This window comes from Danio rerio, chromosome 2 (genome assembly GCF_049306965.1).
Source record: "Danio rerio strain Tuebingen ecotype United States chromosome 2, GRCz12tu, whole genome shotgun sequence".
Classification (NCBI taxonomy): domain Eukaryota; kingdom Metazoa; phylum Chordata; class Actinopteri; order Cypriniformes; family Danionidae; genus Danio; species Danio rerio.
The window spans coordinates 23,700,372-23,714,708 of NC_133177.1; the positions used below are offsets into that span (position 1 = coordinate 23,700,372).

A 14,337-nucleotide genomic window follows, 5' to 3' on the forward strand; every position below is an offset into this window, starting at 1 on the left:
TATCACCCTAAATCTAGCCCAAACTCTTAAATGAGTGTTTCTCTTCGGTGTACATGAACAGCAGGCAGCTCTTCATTTCTTCACACTTCACAGAGAGAGTTCAGGCTATTACATGAAGAAGATGACCCTCATAAACACAACAGGATCTCACAACTCAATGCCATAACCACACAGCGTCTCTCTCAGGCCCGTGCAATAAATAGACCATAGAAACATCTCTGAGCTGGAGGCCAAGAGGAAACTGCATCATTACCAGTGTACATCATGTCCAACTTATGAACAAATGTTGTGTGGCACCACTATAAGTAAATGTAGTATCTTAAGAATTCTACCCATTTTGAATAGTTATCGACAACTAGTACTGTTTTTCTTTTCCATATGGTCTCACTTTTTGTTACTTGTCATCTATAATGGTAGTGTAAACATGAACGGATGCTACTTTATCCTTATTCTTCACCATTTTGACTATGACTAACATTTTAGTCTAATCAATTGACAGTGATAGTTATTTGTCGCCTCCTATTGGATGGAAAGAAATGTACATGTAAGCTCTTTGATGAGACTGGTAATATTTATTTGAAAAATGCAGAGGTTAATTTAAATAAACCATACTCATTTATGGAAGAGACAAAACAAGGTAAATAAAACCAGAATATATAAACCCATTACAAAAGTTTGGGACATTAAGAGGTTTTTTTTTTGTTTTGTCTGTCTATATATATTTAATATTTATTTTTATGTTTAAACGTTAAAATCATCAAAGAATTATAATGTTTCAAATTTAGCAGAAAATTAATAACTTTCAAAATAAGTGATAACATAGGTTTTTATTTTATTTTATTTTTGCTGCACAAAATCAGCATATTATGAATGACTTCTGGAGGATCATGTGACAGACTGGAGTAAACAAACAGCTTTGCCATCACAGGAATAATTTACAAATTAAAATGATTATATTTATATAATTATTTATATAATTATATTATATATAATCTTCTATTATTTTTCTAAATAAAACTAAATAAAATAAAAGTTAATTAGTTTTGAATAATAACAACTTATTTCATGTTATTTCTAACAATTTACACTTGTATGTAAACTTAGGGCCATTTTGTCTTTTATTTATAATATTTAAAATTATTTAAATACTATTTTTTATGTTAAAAATATTAAAGACTACTTTATCTATTTTTTTACTTTTTCTGCCTCCTGAATTACACATTCAGCTTCAATTATCAGGAAATGATTAAGCCTAATTTTCATCTTGTATGTGCAATAACTATGTTTATTAAACTGTTGCATATGAAACATCTATTCTCTGTATTATTTTAATTTCAGCGATAAAAGGCAGAACAATCTGTAAAGCACTAGTAGAAAAACCAAGTGACTTACTCCAAGTGAAGGCACTGAGGCAGGTCATTTATACTTTAATCAATTTTTACAAACTTGAGGATACACTAATAGTAGATTCATTATTTGTCAACTCTGTTACTGTGATATTTCAGTGAATTTCTCATTCCACAAAACAATAACATGACGAAAAAAAAATCAGTTTTTGTCTTGCCATGTGGGATCTGGTTAAAATTCGCATCTTGAGCAAAAACTGGGGGAAATGTCAAATGTCTACATTTTACTAACAACAACTAGTAACCAAATCAAATGTTCCTTATCATATAGTTATATATGTATATAGCTTATAATTTATGCCATACAAAAAGTTGTGTATTATTTAACTCAAAACACTAAAAATAAAAACAATTTTTGTGCATATGATACAGAAGTTTATTGGAGGTCATTTGAGTGCAGATATACTGATGTGTTTGATTTCGTCCACTCTGTTCTTGTGCATCTGGAAGGCCGGTGTGACCCAGCGGCCACACGAACACTGTTCACCATACCAGTTAAAGGAGCCCAGCTTTGAGCTGCACTTGGGACACAGAAGCTACAAGAGAGATTTTACAAAAAGGTTTTACTACGAAATATCAAAAACACACTAAATGCATTGACCTTTATTAAACCGCCATTACAATCTCTAGACTCATACAAAATCCTGCAATCTTTTTTATATATAAGGCGAGATATTACAAAAAGCAAAAACTGCTTTTTAGCTTTTTAATATATTTTTTTTAGCCCAAGGGTAAGAAAATAGGTCCAAAATACACTTTTAAACATTTAATTCATAATATTTTAGCAATTTATGTCTGTAGATTTCCATCATTATAGACATTTTTTTCAAGGCTATAATCTCAGCGAGTTTTTCTGTTTTGTTTTTCAAAATGAGACACAAATCTCTTATTTGCATATGCTTATATATAACTTATAACCTGTACTAGAAACTGAATTATTTTCAAGCGGTTGTCAGTTTCTTCTGAGTTATGGATTAATAAAAAAAGATATGTATTATTGTGATACTGTAATATCAAAAAAAATCTGATTTCTCTATTATAAAGGTATGCAAATTAGCAAATATTTATCTAAATAATGTCTTATAATTATATGTAAACTTAACATGTTTGAAAACTTGTAACAGTTTTTTTGCAAATCTTAATGTACTCATTCAGCTGAAGAATGGTGATAGTATTTTTAAACATTTCACCTGCAGTAGCTTGAAATGATAAAATAAAACAAAAAAATCTGGTATTAAAAATGATAAAAATTTTAATCTTAAAGCATTTAATACACTATAATCAAATAATATATTTTGGAGTTTTAAATAAATGTTTAGAAAGGAAGAGTGTTTAAATCTTTCTTATTAATTGTGTTTTAATTTCTGTAATTGTGATCTTCTTCTTACCTGTCCATCCATGACCCCTAGTAAAGCCTGCTCCATCCACTGCACCGGCTCTATAAAATAGGAAGTGCACTGTGTCTCATCTTCAGCTGAAGAGCTCACAATCCGTGTCTTCTTATGAGAGAAGGCAGACGCTCCACTTCCCACACAGTGACTGAGAATGCTGGAGTGTCGGAAAAGTGTGCGTCTAGGAGAACAAAGACAACAGCAAGTTGCATTGGTATTTTGGTTGGCATCTTAGTTTTTGTGTACAATAAGAGTCGTTGGCTCTTTGATGAATTGCTTTGTCCCTAACTTTGGATAAAATCATCTCAAAAACACATAAATATAAATTAGTTCAGCAGGTGGGAAATACAAAATATTTCCATATTATATAACAGTATAAAGTAGTGATAAAATAGTAAAGAAATCTGCACAAAATCTTAATAAGCCTTCATCCAATACAAAAACCTAATAAACCTTTTTTTACTTAAATTTAACTTCAATGTATTTTTTGTATTGACCAAAACATTCAAATTAAGATTTGCAGAAAAATAAACTAAACATTAAAAAAATCAAATTTAATGATAAACCACATTGAAATAGATGTTGCCAATAAAGCAGTTTTATTATCAACATTTTGATGGTAAAATATCAAAATTTTAACATGTTAAATTGCATGTGTGTTTCAAAACAGCTCTATTTAAACAAATATTACTTAGACATTACAAACAGGTTAGGTCAAATGATAATAATGCAGCACATACAGTTGAAGACAAAATGATCAGCCCTTTTCGAAATATACATTATTTTTTATATATTTCTCAAGTCTTGCTTTAAATAGGAGACTTTTTTTAAACATAACAACATTTTTAAACATAATAGTTTTAATAACTAATTTCTAATATCCAATTTCTTTGGCCTCAAGTACGAAGACTTGAATTCATACAATAAAAAAATGATCTTAAAATAAAAATCTTTTACCTGCACTTTCTACATCTGTATACAGCTTCTGCATTCTGGGTTTGTGCAGGGTCAACAGCAAATACATCTTTTGGCACATTCTGGAGCTCTGATGTAATCAAAATACATTTCATTTGTGTAATAATCATGTCACAATTTTGTCAGTTACTTACTATAAATGCGCAGCCACTTTGGAAATACTCAGATGTAAACAACAGCATGGATTGCATGGTAATCTACAACTAATTATGGTATTCTGCTTATTAATGCTGTCTTAACCATTGTGGAAACTGCTAAATCAAGGACTTAGAAGGTGTAATATTTTGGCTCCGTGATTTTAATAGGCTATAATATACTTTATTTGTAATAACTATTGCCAGACTTTAGTACTGATTCATAATTGCCAAAACATGACAATAATTGATCTATTTTCAGCATTCAACATGCTAGCTTCATTCAGTTCAGTGCCATTGTTTACATTTTGTTCTCCAAAATGGTTCACTGATGACATATCATTAAAACACTTTACAGCATAAGAAAGTATAATGAAGTCACATACTGTTTATCAAAGAAGTTTCAATAAGAATGAACATACCTGGATATTTCTCTGTAATCTTTTTCAGCCTAAACTGTTTGTAAACAGGACTTGTGGTGTCCACTTTACAGTCCATCAATTCATAAAGTGCCAGCTGATCCAGAAACTCTTCATTCATTCTGGGAAAAAGTTAGGAATGATCCTAAGTAACACCTCTTTTCATAAATGTTTAGTTACAGACACAACAATGAAGTACACTCACTTGACATCTGGTTTTATGTTTTGCAGTTTAGAATATGCTTCCTGTAAGGTCAGGTGCTGTGTTTTCATCAGGTAAGCAGTCACCACTGCAGCACTTCTGCTTTGCCCCACATGGCTACAAAAAAGAGAGAGAAAAAGGAATTTAGTCTTTAAGTCTTTATATGTTTTAATATATTTTATAAAGATTTGACAACATTTTTGTAAATTTCCAATAAAAAAATACAACCATTTAGAGCATACTGTACTTATTTAATTTTACTGTATGTATTCCGAAAATGAAAACTGGTCAGAACGACAAATGTTTCCACTTATAGTGATTCAAACTTAGAGATATTTCACTAAATATTGATTCATGAACTCCTCTGAAATTGGAACTTTTGAAAAAAAATGGTATAATTGTTGAATAATTATTTTAATTATTATTAATAGTTTGTTTGGTTGTTGTTTTTTTTACACAACAGTTCACAGAATACAAAAAAATATGATTTAATTATAATTGATGTAAGTTAATGATTAAACAAGAATAAATATCTACCAAAAGGTATCAGAAAAATTGCTGCAATAAAATAGCGATACAAGAGTATTGATACAATAAAAACAGAAAACTAGCTTTCATATCTCCCTTACGGTTGCTCTAGTTAAAAGCATAATGTTGTTTAATTTTGGTTGGTTCTCTAAAAAACAGTACTTCTGTTTATGCCTAATCAAATGTATCACAAAATTGCTCAAAATGACACTTTTATTTTAAACTTATAAAAGTAAAACAAATTAGAGAACTTCAAGTTTCAAGTAGATTCTCATTTTTTCCACAACTGTATATGGGACCTTCTACCAGAAACTTACATTATCTGTCCCTGAAATAAATAAATAAAAACATAAATACAGTGAAAAAAAAGTATTTTGTCCCAAAAATTTCTAAAATGGACTGATGGTTGACTTCTGTGAGTTGTTCTGTAAAGGAATATGTCATTGATTTGTTCTCAGATTTTTTTTTCTTTATTAAAAAACTTTACGAATGTACAATGTACAAATGTACAAACCCTGTCATTGTCTTTGTCCTCAGCCCAATCAAACCTACAGCTTTAATAGTTGTGTTATTTAGAAAAACAAATCTCTTGAGTAACAACATGAAATGATAAATAAATTCTACAAATAAATACTACAAATAGATTTAAAATTTTCCCCATGCTTCAGTCAGTCCTGTCACATTTGCAGTTCATTTAACATAAAATTCAATACACATTTAAGGCTATGACTCAAAGCAAGTGACATCATTTGGTGGAGGAGAAGCTGACGGTGATCAAGGATGCTTTCTATCATTGATAGAAATGATTTAATGCTTGTACACTCACATTTTTTGAGGAAGACAAGCTTAAAGGTAAGGCCCTGTCACATTTTTTATAAGTTAAAATCTATGCTTCTAGTAGAATGTCCGATTTATCACCCTGTATACTCCATCTTGTATGTTTCTGTGAGGAGTAGGTTTAAACTTGGGGTAGACGTTAATAAAAAAAATAAAAATAATAAAAAAAAACTTTATGAGTAATTTAATAAATAACAAAAATAATTCCTGTTAGCCGGAGGTGTAATCCTTCTAGCAACAACCAAAAACCAGTTTCACAAGAATATTTTAGCAATAGCCAAAATAAAAGATTTTTCTTATAAGCCATAAATCATTGGAATATTAAGTAAAGATCATGTTCCTTGAATATATCCTGTAAATTTCCTATTGTAAATACATCAAAACTGAGTTTTTTATAAGTAAGCTAAGAAGTTAATTTGAACTTTAAGCCCAATTTTTTCAATTTTTTAATTTTTTAAACTTGAAATTCCAGATTTTTAAATAGTTGTATCTTCACCAAATATCATCTCATTTAACAAACCTTAAATCACTTGAAACTTATTTATTCAGTGTATAAATGTATAAATCCCACTTGTAAAACAATTGACACTTATGAAGTAATTTGAGGTCTAGGTAAAATTAGTTTTTATTCCCACATTTGTTCATATTTGGACAGTGATAACTTGTGACATGGTCCCTATATTGTTTACCACGCTACTTTGAATATTCGGTCTGAAATCATATGCAAGTATGATTCGAAAGCAAAATTAGCACTTTTTACTTGACTGTAAACATTGTTGTACTTTGATATTTGATGTCTGATAATATGATTTCCCTATTTAATATTTGCAAAGAATACTTAAATGAAAGAGAAAGTCTGAATGTGTGAACATAAACTTTACCTCAATGTCTAGGATCACGTATTATTGAATTACCTTTTAAGTATGTGTATGCCGTTACGTTTTTTATTCAACAAACTTAGCAAACAAACTATGAAACCTACCAATGCACAAGAACTGCTGCTGATTTGGAGTCAGCTTGTGTGCTAAGGGCTTCAGAAATAAAGCTGGTACAGTCATCTAGTCTGCTCAGCAGGTCTGTGGACTCATCATCCAGAGCTCGGATGAATTTGGTGTTGAATCCAGTGACAGAAGCTTCCTCTGAGTCTACAGTCAGAATGTGTGTTATACCTGCAGCTGACAGACTCTCAGCATCCTTCAGATCAGACACTGACCCGATGTAGAGTCCAGACGCCACGGGTATCATGGTTAACTAAGCAAACACAAAACGTATTCAATATCAACGCAATGAAACAAATACAATCCATTCACTGAAGCAACTGAAACGAAACACACATGGTGCAGTTCATTACACTGACCAGTTAGACATAACAAAGTATATATAATACACTCATGAGAACTTCTTAGTAAGAGATAACAGATATTGCATTTCCAAGACCATTAAGTTTTCATAAAAGTTTAACAACAAATGTAAATGCATAACTTCAACACCAATCTGCCTGCAGCTTTTCTAATGATGACTTTACTGTAAACATTGACGCTTTTACACTCACGTGCTTACTCTGCTGTCAAAAAAGGTGTCCACGAAAATAAAAAGTCCGTAGGAAACAATGTGTACTTGTTAGTTCCGCAAAGGATGTTGTTGCATTATTGCTTTAAAGTGCCTCTAGAGGGCGATCTTCGGAAATAAATACAGGACATTGATTGGGGTAAACGTAAATCTAAAAGAGTATATTGTAAATGCTCTCTAAATAAATATTCTATAGCACCGATATAACAGAGTGGACTGGAGTAAACAAATTAAATGGTCTTACATATCAAAAACACCAATGGTTGCATAAGATTTTTGCAAAGTAGCCTACTCTATATTACATTAAATTGTGTTTTCTATCAAAGACATTATGTAAATGTTCATTCATTCATTCATTTTATTTTGGCTTAGTCTCTTTATTAATCTGGGGTCACCACAGCGGAATGAACCGCCAACTTATCCAGCATATGTCTTACGCAGTGGACTAGTGGGGGAAACCTGAGCACCCAGAGGAAACCAATGCGAACACAGGGTAGAACATGCAAACTATATATATAAATAAACTAGTGTGTAAAAGTATGAAAGGTGTCATGTGTGTATATGTATAGAGTGTTTTTGTGTGTATATGTATGGAGTGTTTTGTGTGTGCATATGTATAGAGTGTTTCATGTGTCTATATATTTGGAGTGTACCATGTGTGTATATGTATAGAGTGTCAAGTATGATTATGTATAGAGTGTATCATTTGTGTATATTTATAGAGTGACAAGTGTGAATATGTATAGAGAGTATATATGGAGTGTACATGTATAGAGTGTATTGTGTGCATATGTATGGAGTGCATCATGTGTGCATTTGTATAGAGTGTTGCATGTGTGTATAGGTTTGGAAGGTGTCCTGTATCTTATTTTGTATCATGTGTGTTAATGTATGGAAGTTGTCATGTGTATTTGTATGGAGTGTTTCATGTGTACATATGGTTTTGGTGTTTCATGTGTATATGTGCAAGGTGTGTGTATGTATAGAGTTTATAAGCAGATACTGTATCGTTCAACTTCCAATAGCTTAGTGTATAAGCTGTATCATGTATGTATATGTATACAGAGTCAAGTGTGAATATGTATAGAATGTATTATGTTCTCTCTAGCTCAGTGGTAATGTCAATCATTTCTCACGCCAGAAATCCGGGTTCTATCCCATACCCCGACAGGAGTGTATTATGCGTTTATATATATATTTATGAAGTGTATTGTGTGTGTATACAGTATGTATAGAGTGTGAATATGTATAAAGTGAATTGTGTGTATATGTATAGAGTGTTGATGGTGTACCATGTGTTTATAAAATGTATTATGTGTGCATAAGTTTAGAGTGTATCATGTATGGAGTGCATTTTATGTATAGATTGTCAAGTGTGCATATATGTGTAAAAGTATGGAAGGTGTCATGTGTGTATATGTATAGAGTGTTTCATGTGTATATGAGCATGGAGTGTTTTGTGTGTGCATATGTATAGAGTGTTTCATGTGTGTATGTGTATAAAGTGTATCATGTGTGTATATGTATAGAGTGACAAGTGTGAATATGTTTGTGTTTGTGTGTGTGTGTGTGTGTGTGTGTGTGTGTGTGTGTGTGTGTGTGTGTATGTATATATATATATATATATATATATATATATATAAATATATTAGGGATGTAACGGTATTGTAAATACCGTCATACCACAATATTAAATTTTTTCGATATTACCGAAGTCGCATGACTCGGTAAAACTATAGGTCTTCTGAGAAAATTTGCTCAGGCGAATGAAGCGAACGGGAGGTAGCTGAAACTTCATTTCCCATCAGCCCCGGCGTGGCCATAATCCTTTGCGGTCTGTTGTCGCTACAGATCCAGTAATGCGGAAATGGAGTGTGCTGCTAGTAGCGGAGATGAAAAAAAGATGGAAATGATCGAACCTAAAGCGGGTGTTGTCGCCGCGCGCGTGCTGAATAGCGGTGCTGTCGCGCGCGTTCTGATCAGCTGTGTTGTGGCGCGCGTATTGTAAAGCGCCGAGGGGGGGGTTGAGCGCGCATACTCAAGAGAGGTGTTGTCAGTAGCACAGTGGTAATGTCAATCACCTCTCACACCAGAGACCAGGGTTCAATCCCAGACCCTGACAGGATTGTATCATATGTGTGTGAATATGTGTAAAGTGTAATGTATGTATTTGTATAGAATGTCAACTGTCAATATGTATGAAATGTCAAGTGTGTATATGTATAGAGTGCACCTTGTGTGTTTATGTATAAGCTGTATCTTTGTATGCTTATCATGTATGATAATGTGTATATGTATGGAGTGTATTAATTGTATTTGTATGGAGTGTTTCAAATGTGTATATGTATAGATTGCATATGTATCATGTATCATGTGTGCATATGGTTGTAGTGAATCATGTGTGTATATGTATAGAGTGTATTGTGTGAATATGTATAGAGTGTCAACTGTGAATATCTAAACTAAGTGTATAAAGTTTACCTTGTGTTTATATGAGAGTGTTTCGTGTGTATGTATGACGTGTATGTATAGAGTGTCAAGTGTGCATATGTATGAAGAGTATCATGTGTGTATAAGTATGGAAGTTGTCATTTGTATGGAGTGTTTCATGTGTATATGTGCAAGTTGTGTGTATGTATAAGCAGATACTGTATCATTCAACTGGGTCAAGAGACCCAGGTTCTATCTCAGACCCTGACAGGAGTATCATGTGTACTCATGTATAGAGTGTCAAGTGTGAATATGTATAGATTGTCAAGTGTGAATATCTGAAGTGTATAAAGTTTACCTTGTGTGTATATGAGTGTTTCATGTATGATGTGTATATGTAATGAGAGTAAAGTGTGAATTTATATAGAGTGTATCGTGTGTAAAAGTATGGAAGGTGTCCTGTATTTGTATAGAGTGTGTATATGTGTGTATATGTATAAAATGTATCATGTGTGCATCTGTATAGAATGACAAGTGTGTGTGTGTGTATATATATATATATATATATATATATATATATATATATATATATATATATATATATATATATATATATATATATATATATATATATATATATATATATATATATATATATATATATATATATATATATATATATATATATATATAGAGTGTATTATGTGTGTACATGTACATGTATAATGTGTACCAAGTGTGTTCCAGTAGCTCAGTGGTATTGTCAATCACCTCTCACACCAGAGACCAGGGTTCTATCCCAGACCCTGGCAGGATTGTATCATATATATGTAAAGAGTGTGAATATGTGTAAATTGTAATGTGTGTGTATGTATAGAATGTCAAGTGTGTGTATATGTATAAGGTTTATCATCATGTATGCATATTTAAATAGTGTTAATATGTTTGGAATGTATTATGTGTACATATGTATGGAGTGTATCATGTGTGTATAGGCGTGCATATACAAAGTTTGTTCCAATAGCTCAGTGGTAATATCAATCAGCTCTCATGACCCTGACAGGAGTGTATCAAATATGTGTGTATATTATGGAATGTATCAGGTGTGTATATGTATAGAGTGTGAATATGTAAAAAAAGTATTGTGTGCATATATGAAGAATGTATCATGTGTGTATATATTTGGAGTGTACCATGTGTATATGTATAGAGTGTCAAGTGTGATTATGTATAGTCTGTATCATGTGTGTATATGAATATGTATAAAATGTATCATGTGCGCATATGTATAGAGTGAAAAGTGTAAATATGTATAGAGTGTATGTATATATATATATATATATATATATATATATATATATTAGGGATGTGCGGAGCAGTCGGTATTTGTATTTGTATTTGTATTTGTTGAGGGGGGGAAAGTATTTGTATTTGTATTTGTATTCGAGTAAAATTCAAAATGGCGCAAAAATATATATTTTTTCTATTACACTTCTAATTTACGTTATAGTGAAAGTATTGTTTAATTATACCCATTATATAAATTAGATATGCAATATTGGCTGTTGTTTTTGAACATGTGACAAGAAATGTCATTGAAAAGAAAATAACATAGAAGCCATTATCTCATCCATGGTTAAACCAACAACTAATAAAATACCATTGTGAATATTATGAACCCCACCACCACCGTTCTTGTTGAAGGACACTGAATAGACAGAATAAAAACAAATAATACTTCAAAAAACTGTTCTTCTTCTGAAAGAACTTCTTTCCAATGGACAGAATTCCAAAAACTAATATTAACTAAATAAATCTAAATAAAACCCTGCCTGGGAGATCTGGCAGAACAAAAGTATTCTATATAATACTAAAAGATACAGCCCTGCTATTATCATCTGCCAGCCACAAAAAAAGACACAAAGTTTGTTTTTTTGTTTGTTTTTTTATGTTTGAAACTGACTTGCTGGGGCAGAATGTGGCTGTGTTGATGCTTTTAGGATGCTTTTAGTGCATGTGATAATACATTACATAGAAGGTTGCGCGCTGCTCTGTTCAGTGAGAAGCGCTCTCTATGGCAAGCCTTTTTAGCATTTAAATCTTTGTTCTGACTCCATAAATATATTAGATATCTCTAATTATATTTTGACTAGTCATAATTATAATTCCACTACTCAGAATGACAATTAGACATATCTGCAATTACAATTGTACTAGTACGAAATCAGATGAATTTTGACTAGTAACAATTGTAATTGATATCTCTGAATTTTTACTGGTCATAATACATTTAGAGATATCTTTAATTCATCATATTTAGAGATATTTACAAATATATTTGAAGATATCTCTAATTAATTTACTAAAAGTCTAATTACAGTTGTAGATATCTTGAATTGGATTTTTGACTAGTCAAAATTCATTTGGAGATATCTCTAATTACAATTGTGACTAGTCAAAACTTATTTAGAGATATCTGCAAATATTTTTCAATGGAAGTCAATGGAGGAATATGACTAGTCTATCATAATATATTTGCAGATATTTCCAATCTGACTAGTCGAATTATAATTATGACAAGTCAAAATATAATTAGAGATATCTCTAAATATATTTATGGATAGTCTGAACAAGGTTTAAATGCTAAAACGGCTTGCCATACGCTCTCACCCAGTAGCACAGTGGAGAGTTCTCTAGTTATATCCTTTCAGTCGTTTGTTATGCATTGACATGCAGTCAAATATTTCGCCTAACAGTCCTTAGGGATGCGGTGACACGCAGTCAGATATTTCACCGGACAGATCCGCCACTTTTGGCGCTCATAAACAATCATAAAGCTCTCGTGCTGCAGGAAGGAGGAGGTCTGCTGAAGGTGCGCAGCTGACGTGCAGTGAGAGGTTTGCGTCTTTAATAATCTACGGCAGTTTGCGATCACTGAACAGTAAGAATGATTAATAAATCCATATGAAACAACCCCTTAAAAGTCACGTCTCGCTTTCAGTTTCGGGCTTTGGCGCGTTTTGCCTCTCTCTCTCTATCTCTCTCACTCACTCACTCACGCGGGCATGCACTGTGGTCTCATGAGGAAACGCTGCTTTTTGATATAGTGTTTTTCTTGCTCCCGAATACAAATAATTTTTCAAGTATTTGTTCGAATCAAGTATTCGTAAAAACACACTATGCGTGCCTTTCCGAATACCGTATTCGGGTTCGGCTCCACCCTTAATATATATATATATATATATATATATATATATATATATATATATATATATACACACTCAATACACTCCATATATATATATATATATATATATATATATATATGGAGTGTATTGTGTGTACATGTGTAGTGTGTATCTTGTGTGCATATGTATAGAGTGTTTCATGTGTGTATAGGTTTGGAAGGTGTCTTGTATCAGACGTGCATATACAAAGTGTGTTCCAGTAGCTCAGTGGTAATGTCAATCACCTCTCACACCAGAGACGAGGGTTCTATCCCAGACCCTGACAGGATTGTATCATGTATATATGTAAAGAGTGTGAGTATGTGTAAAGTGTAATGGGTGCATATGTATAGAATATCAAGTATGTATATGTATAGAGTGTATCTTATATGTATAAGGTGTACCATGTATGCATATACAAATAGTTTTAATATGTATGGAATGTATTATGTGTATATAGAATGTATTATGTGTGCATAATATTATGTATGGAGTGTATCATATACAAAGTGTTTTCCAATAGCTCAGTGGTAATATCAATTACCTCTCATGACCCTGACAGAAGCGTATCATATGTGTGTATATGTATAGAGTGTGAATATGTATTTCAAGAGTTCACACTTAGCTGATAATCAATAAAGCGTATTTGGCATGCTGTCCTGGGAGAGAGCCCTGAGCTCGTAATATCCTCGAGCCCGGGGCTCCCTGCCGTTAGAAGGGCGAGAGGGGAATTCGATGTCAGGTAGGTTTCGAGAACTTCCCTGCTTGTCACCTTGAAAGTGTATACTCAGGTTGTATTGGGTGATAATTTGTTTTAGGCGATTGGCTATGGATTTATGTTTTTGGTCGGTGGGAGGAACCCGGGGAGAACATGCAAACTCCACACAGAAACACCAACTGGCCCGATGGGTTGGACTGGCGGTGTTCTTGCTGTGAGGCAACAGTGTAAGCCACTGGGCCACCGTGTCGCCCGATCAGAAAAAGTGGGAGGATGTAGGGGTGGAAAGGGGGGGAGCTTCAAGACGAAGATAACTGGAGTGAAAAACACAGGTTATTCATAATGCTTCCGTAATCATCTAATAGGGCTTATTACGGAGCTAACAAGGAGCTAGCCGTGTTGATTATAAGCACGTGATCCTCTTGAAATTAGTTTATGAATAAACCACACTTCAAGAGTTCACACTTAGCTGATAATCAATAAAGCGTATTTGGCATGCTG

General features: G+C 32.6%; 1 protein-coding gene across 4 annotated transcripts; it reads right to left on the minus strand.

Moving 5' to 3' along the window:
* Positions 1 to 1,398: 1,398 nt before the first annotated feature.
* On the minus strand, positions 1,399 to 7,500 carry dusp12 (dual specificity phosphatase 12). 4 transcript variants are annotated; one of them, XM_005163623.5, is made up of 7 exons: positions 7,445 to 7,500; positions 6,875 to 7,143; positions 4,531 to 4,644; positions 4,329 to 4,447; positions 3,755 to 3,842; positions 2,795 to 2,978; positions 1,399 to 1,942 (listed from the first exon to the last, which is right to left on the minus strand). In XM_005163623.5, the coding sequence occupies exons 2-7, from the start codon at positions 7,135 to 7,137 to the stop codon at positions 1,793 to 1,795; spliced, it is 918 nt and encodes a 305-aa protein (XP_005163680.1). In that variant the 5' UTR covers positions 7,138 to 7,143; positions 7,445 to 7,500; the 3' UTR covers positions 1,399 to 1,792.
* Positions 7,501 to 14,337: the final 6,837 nt, after the last annotated feature.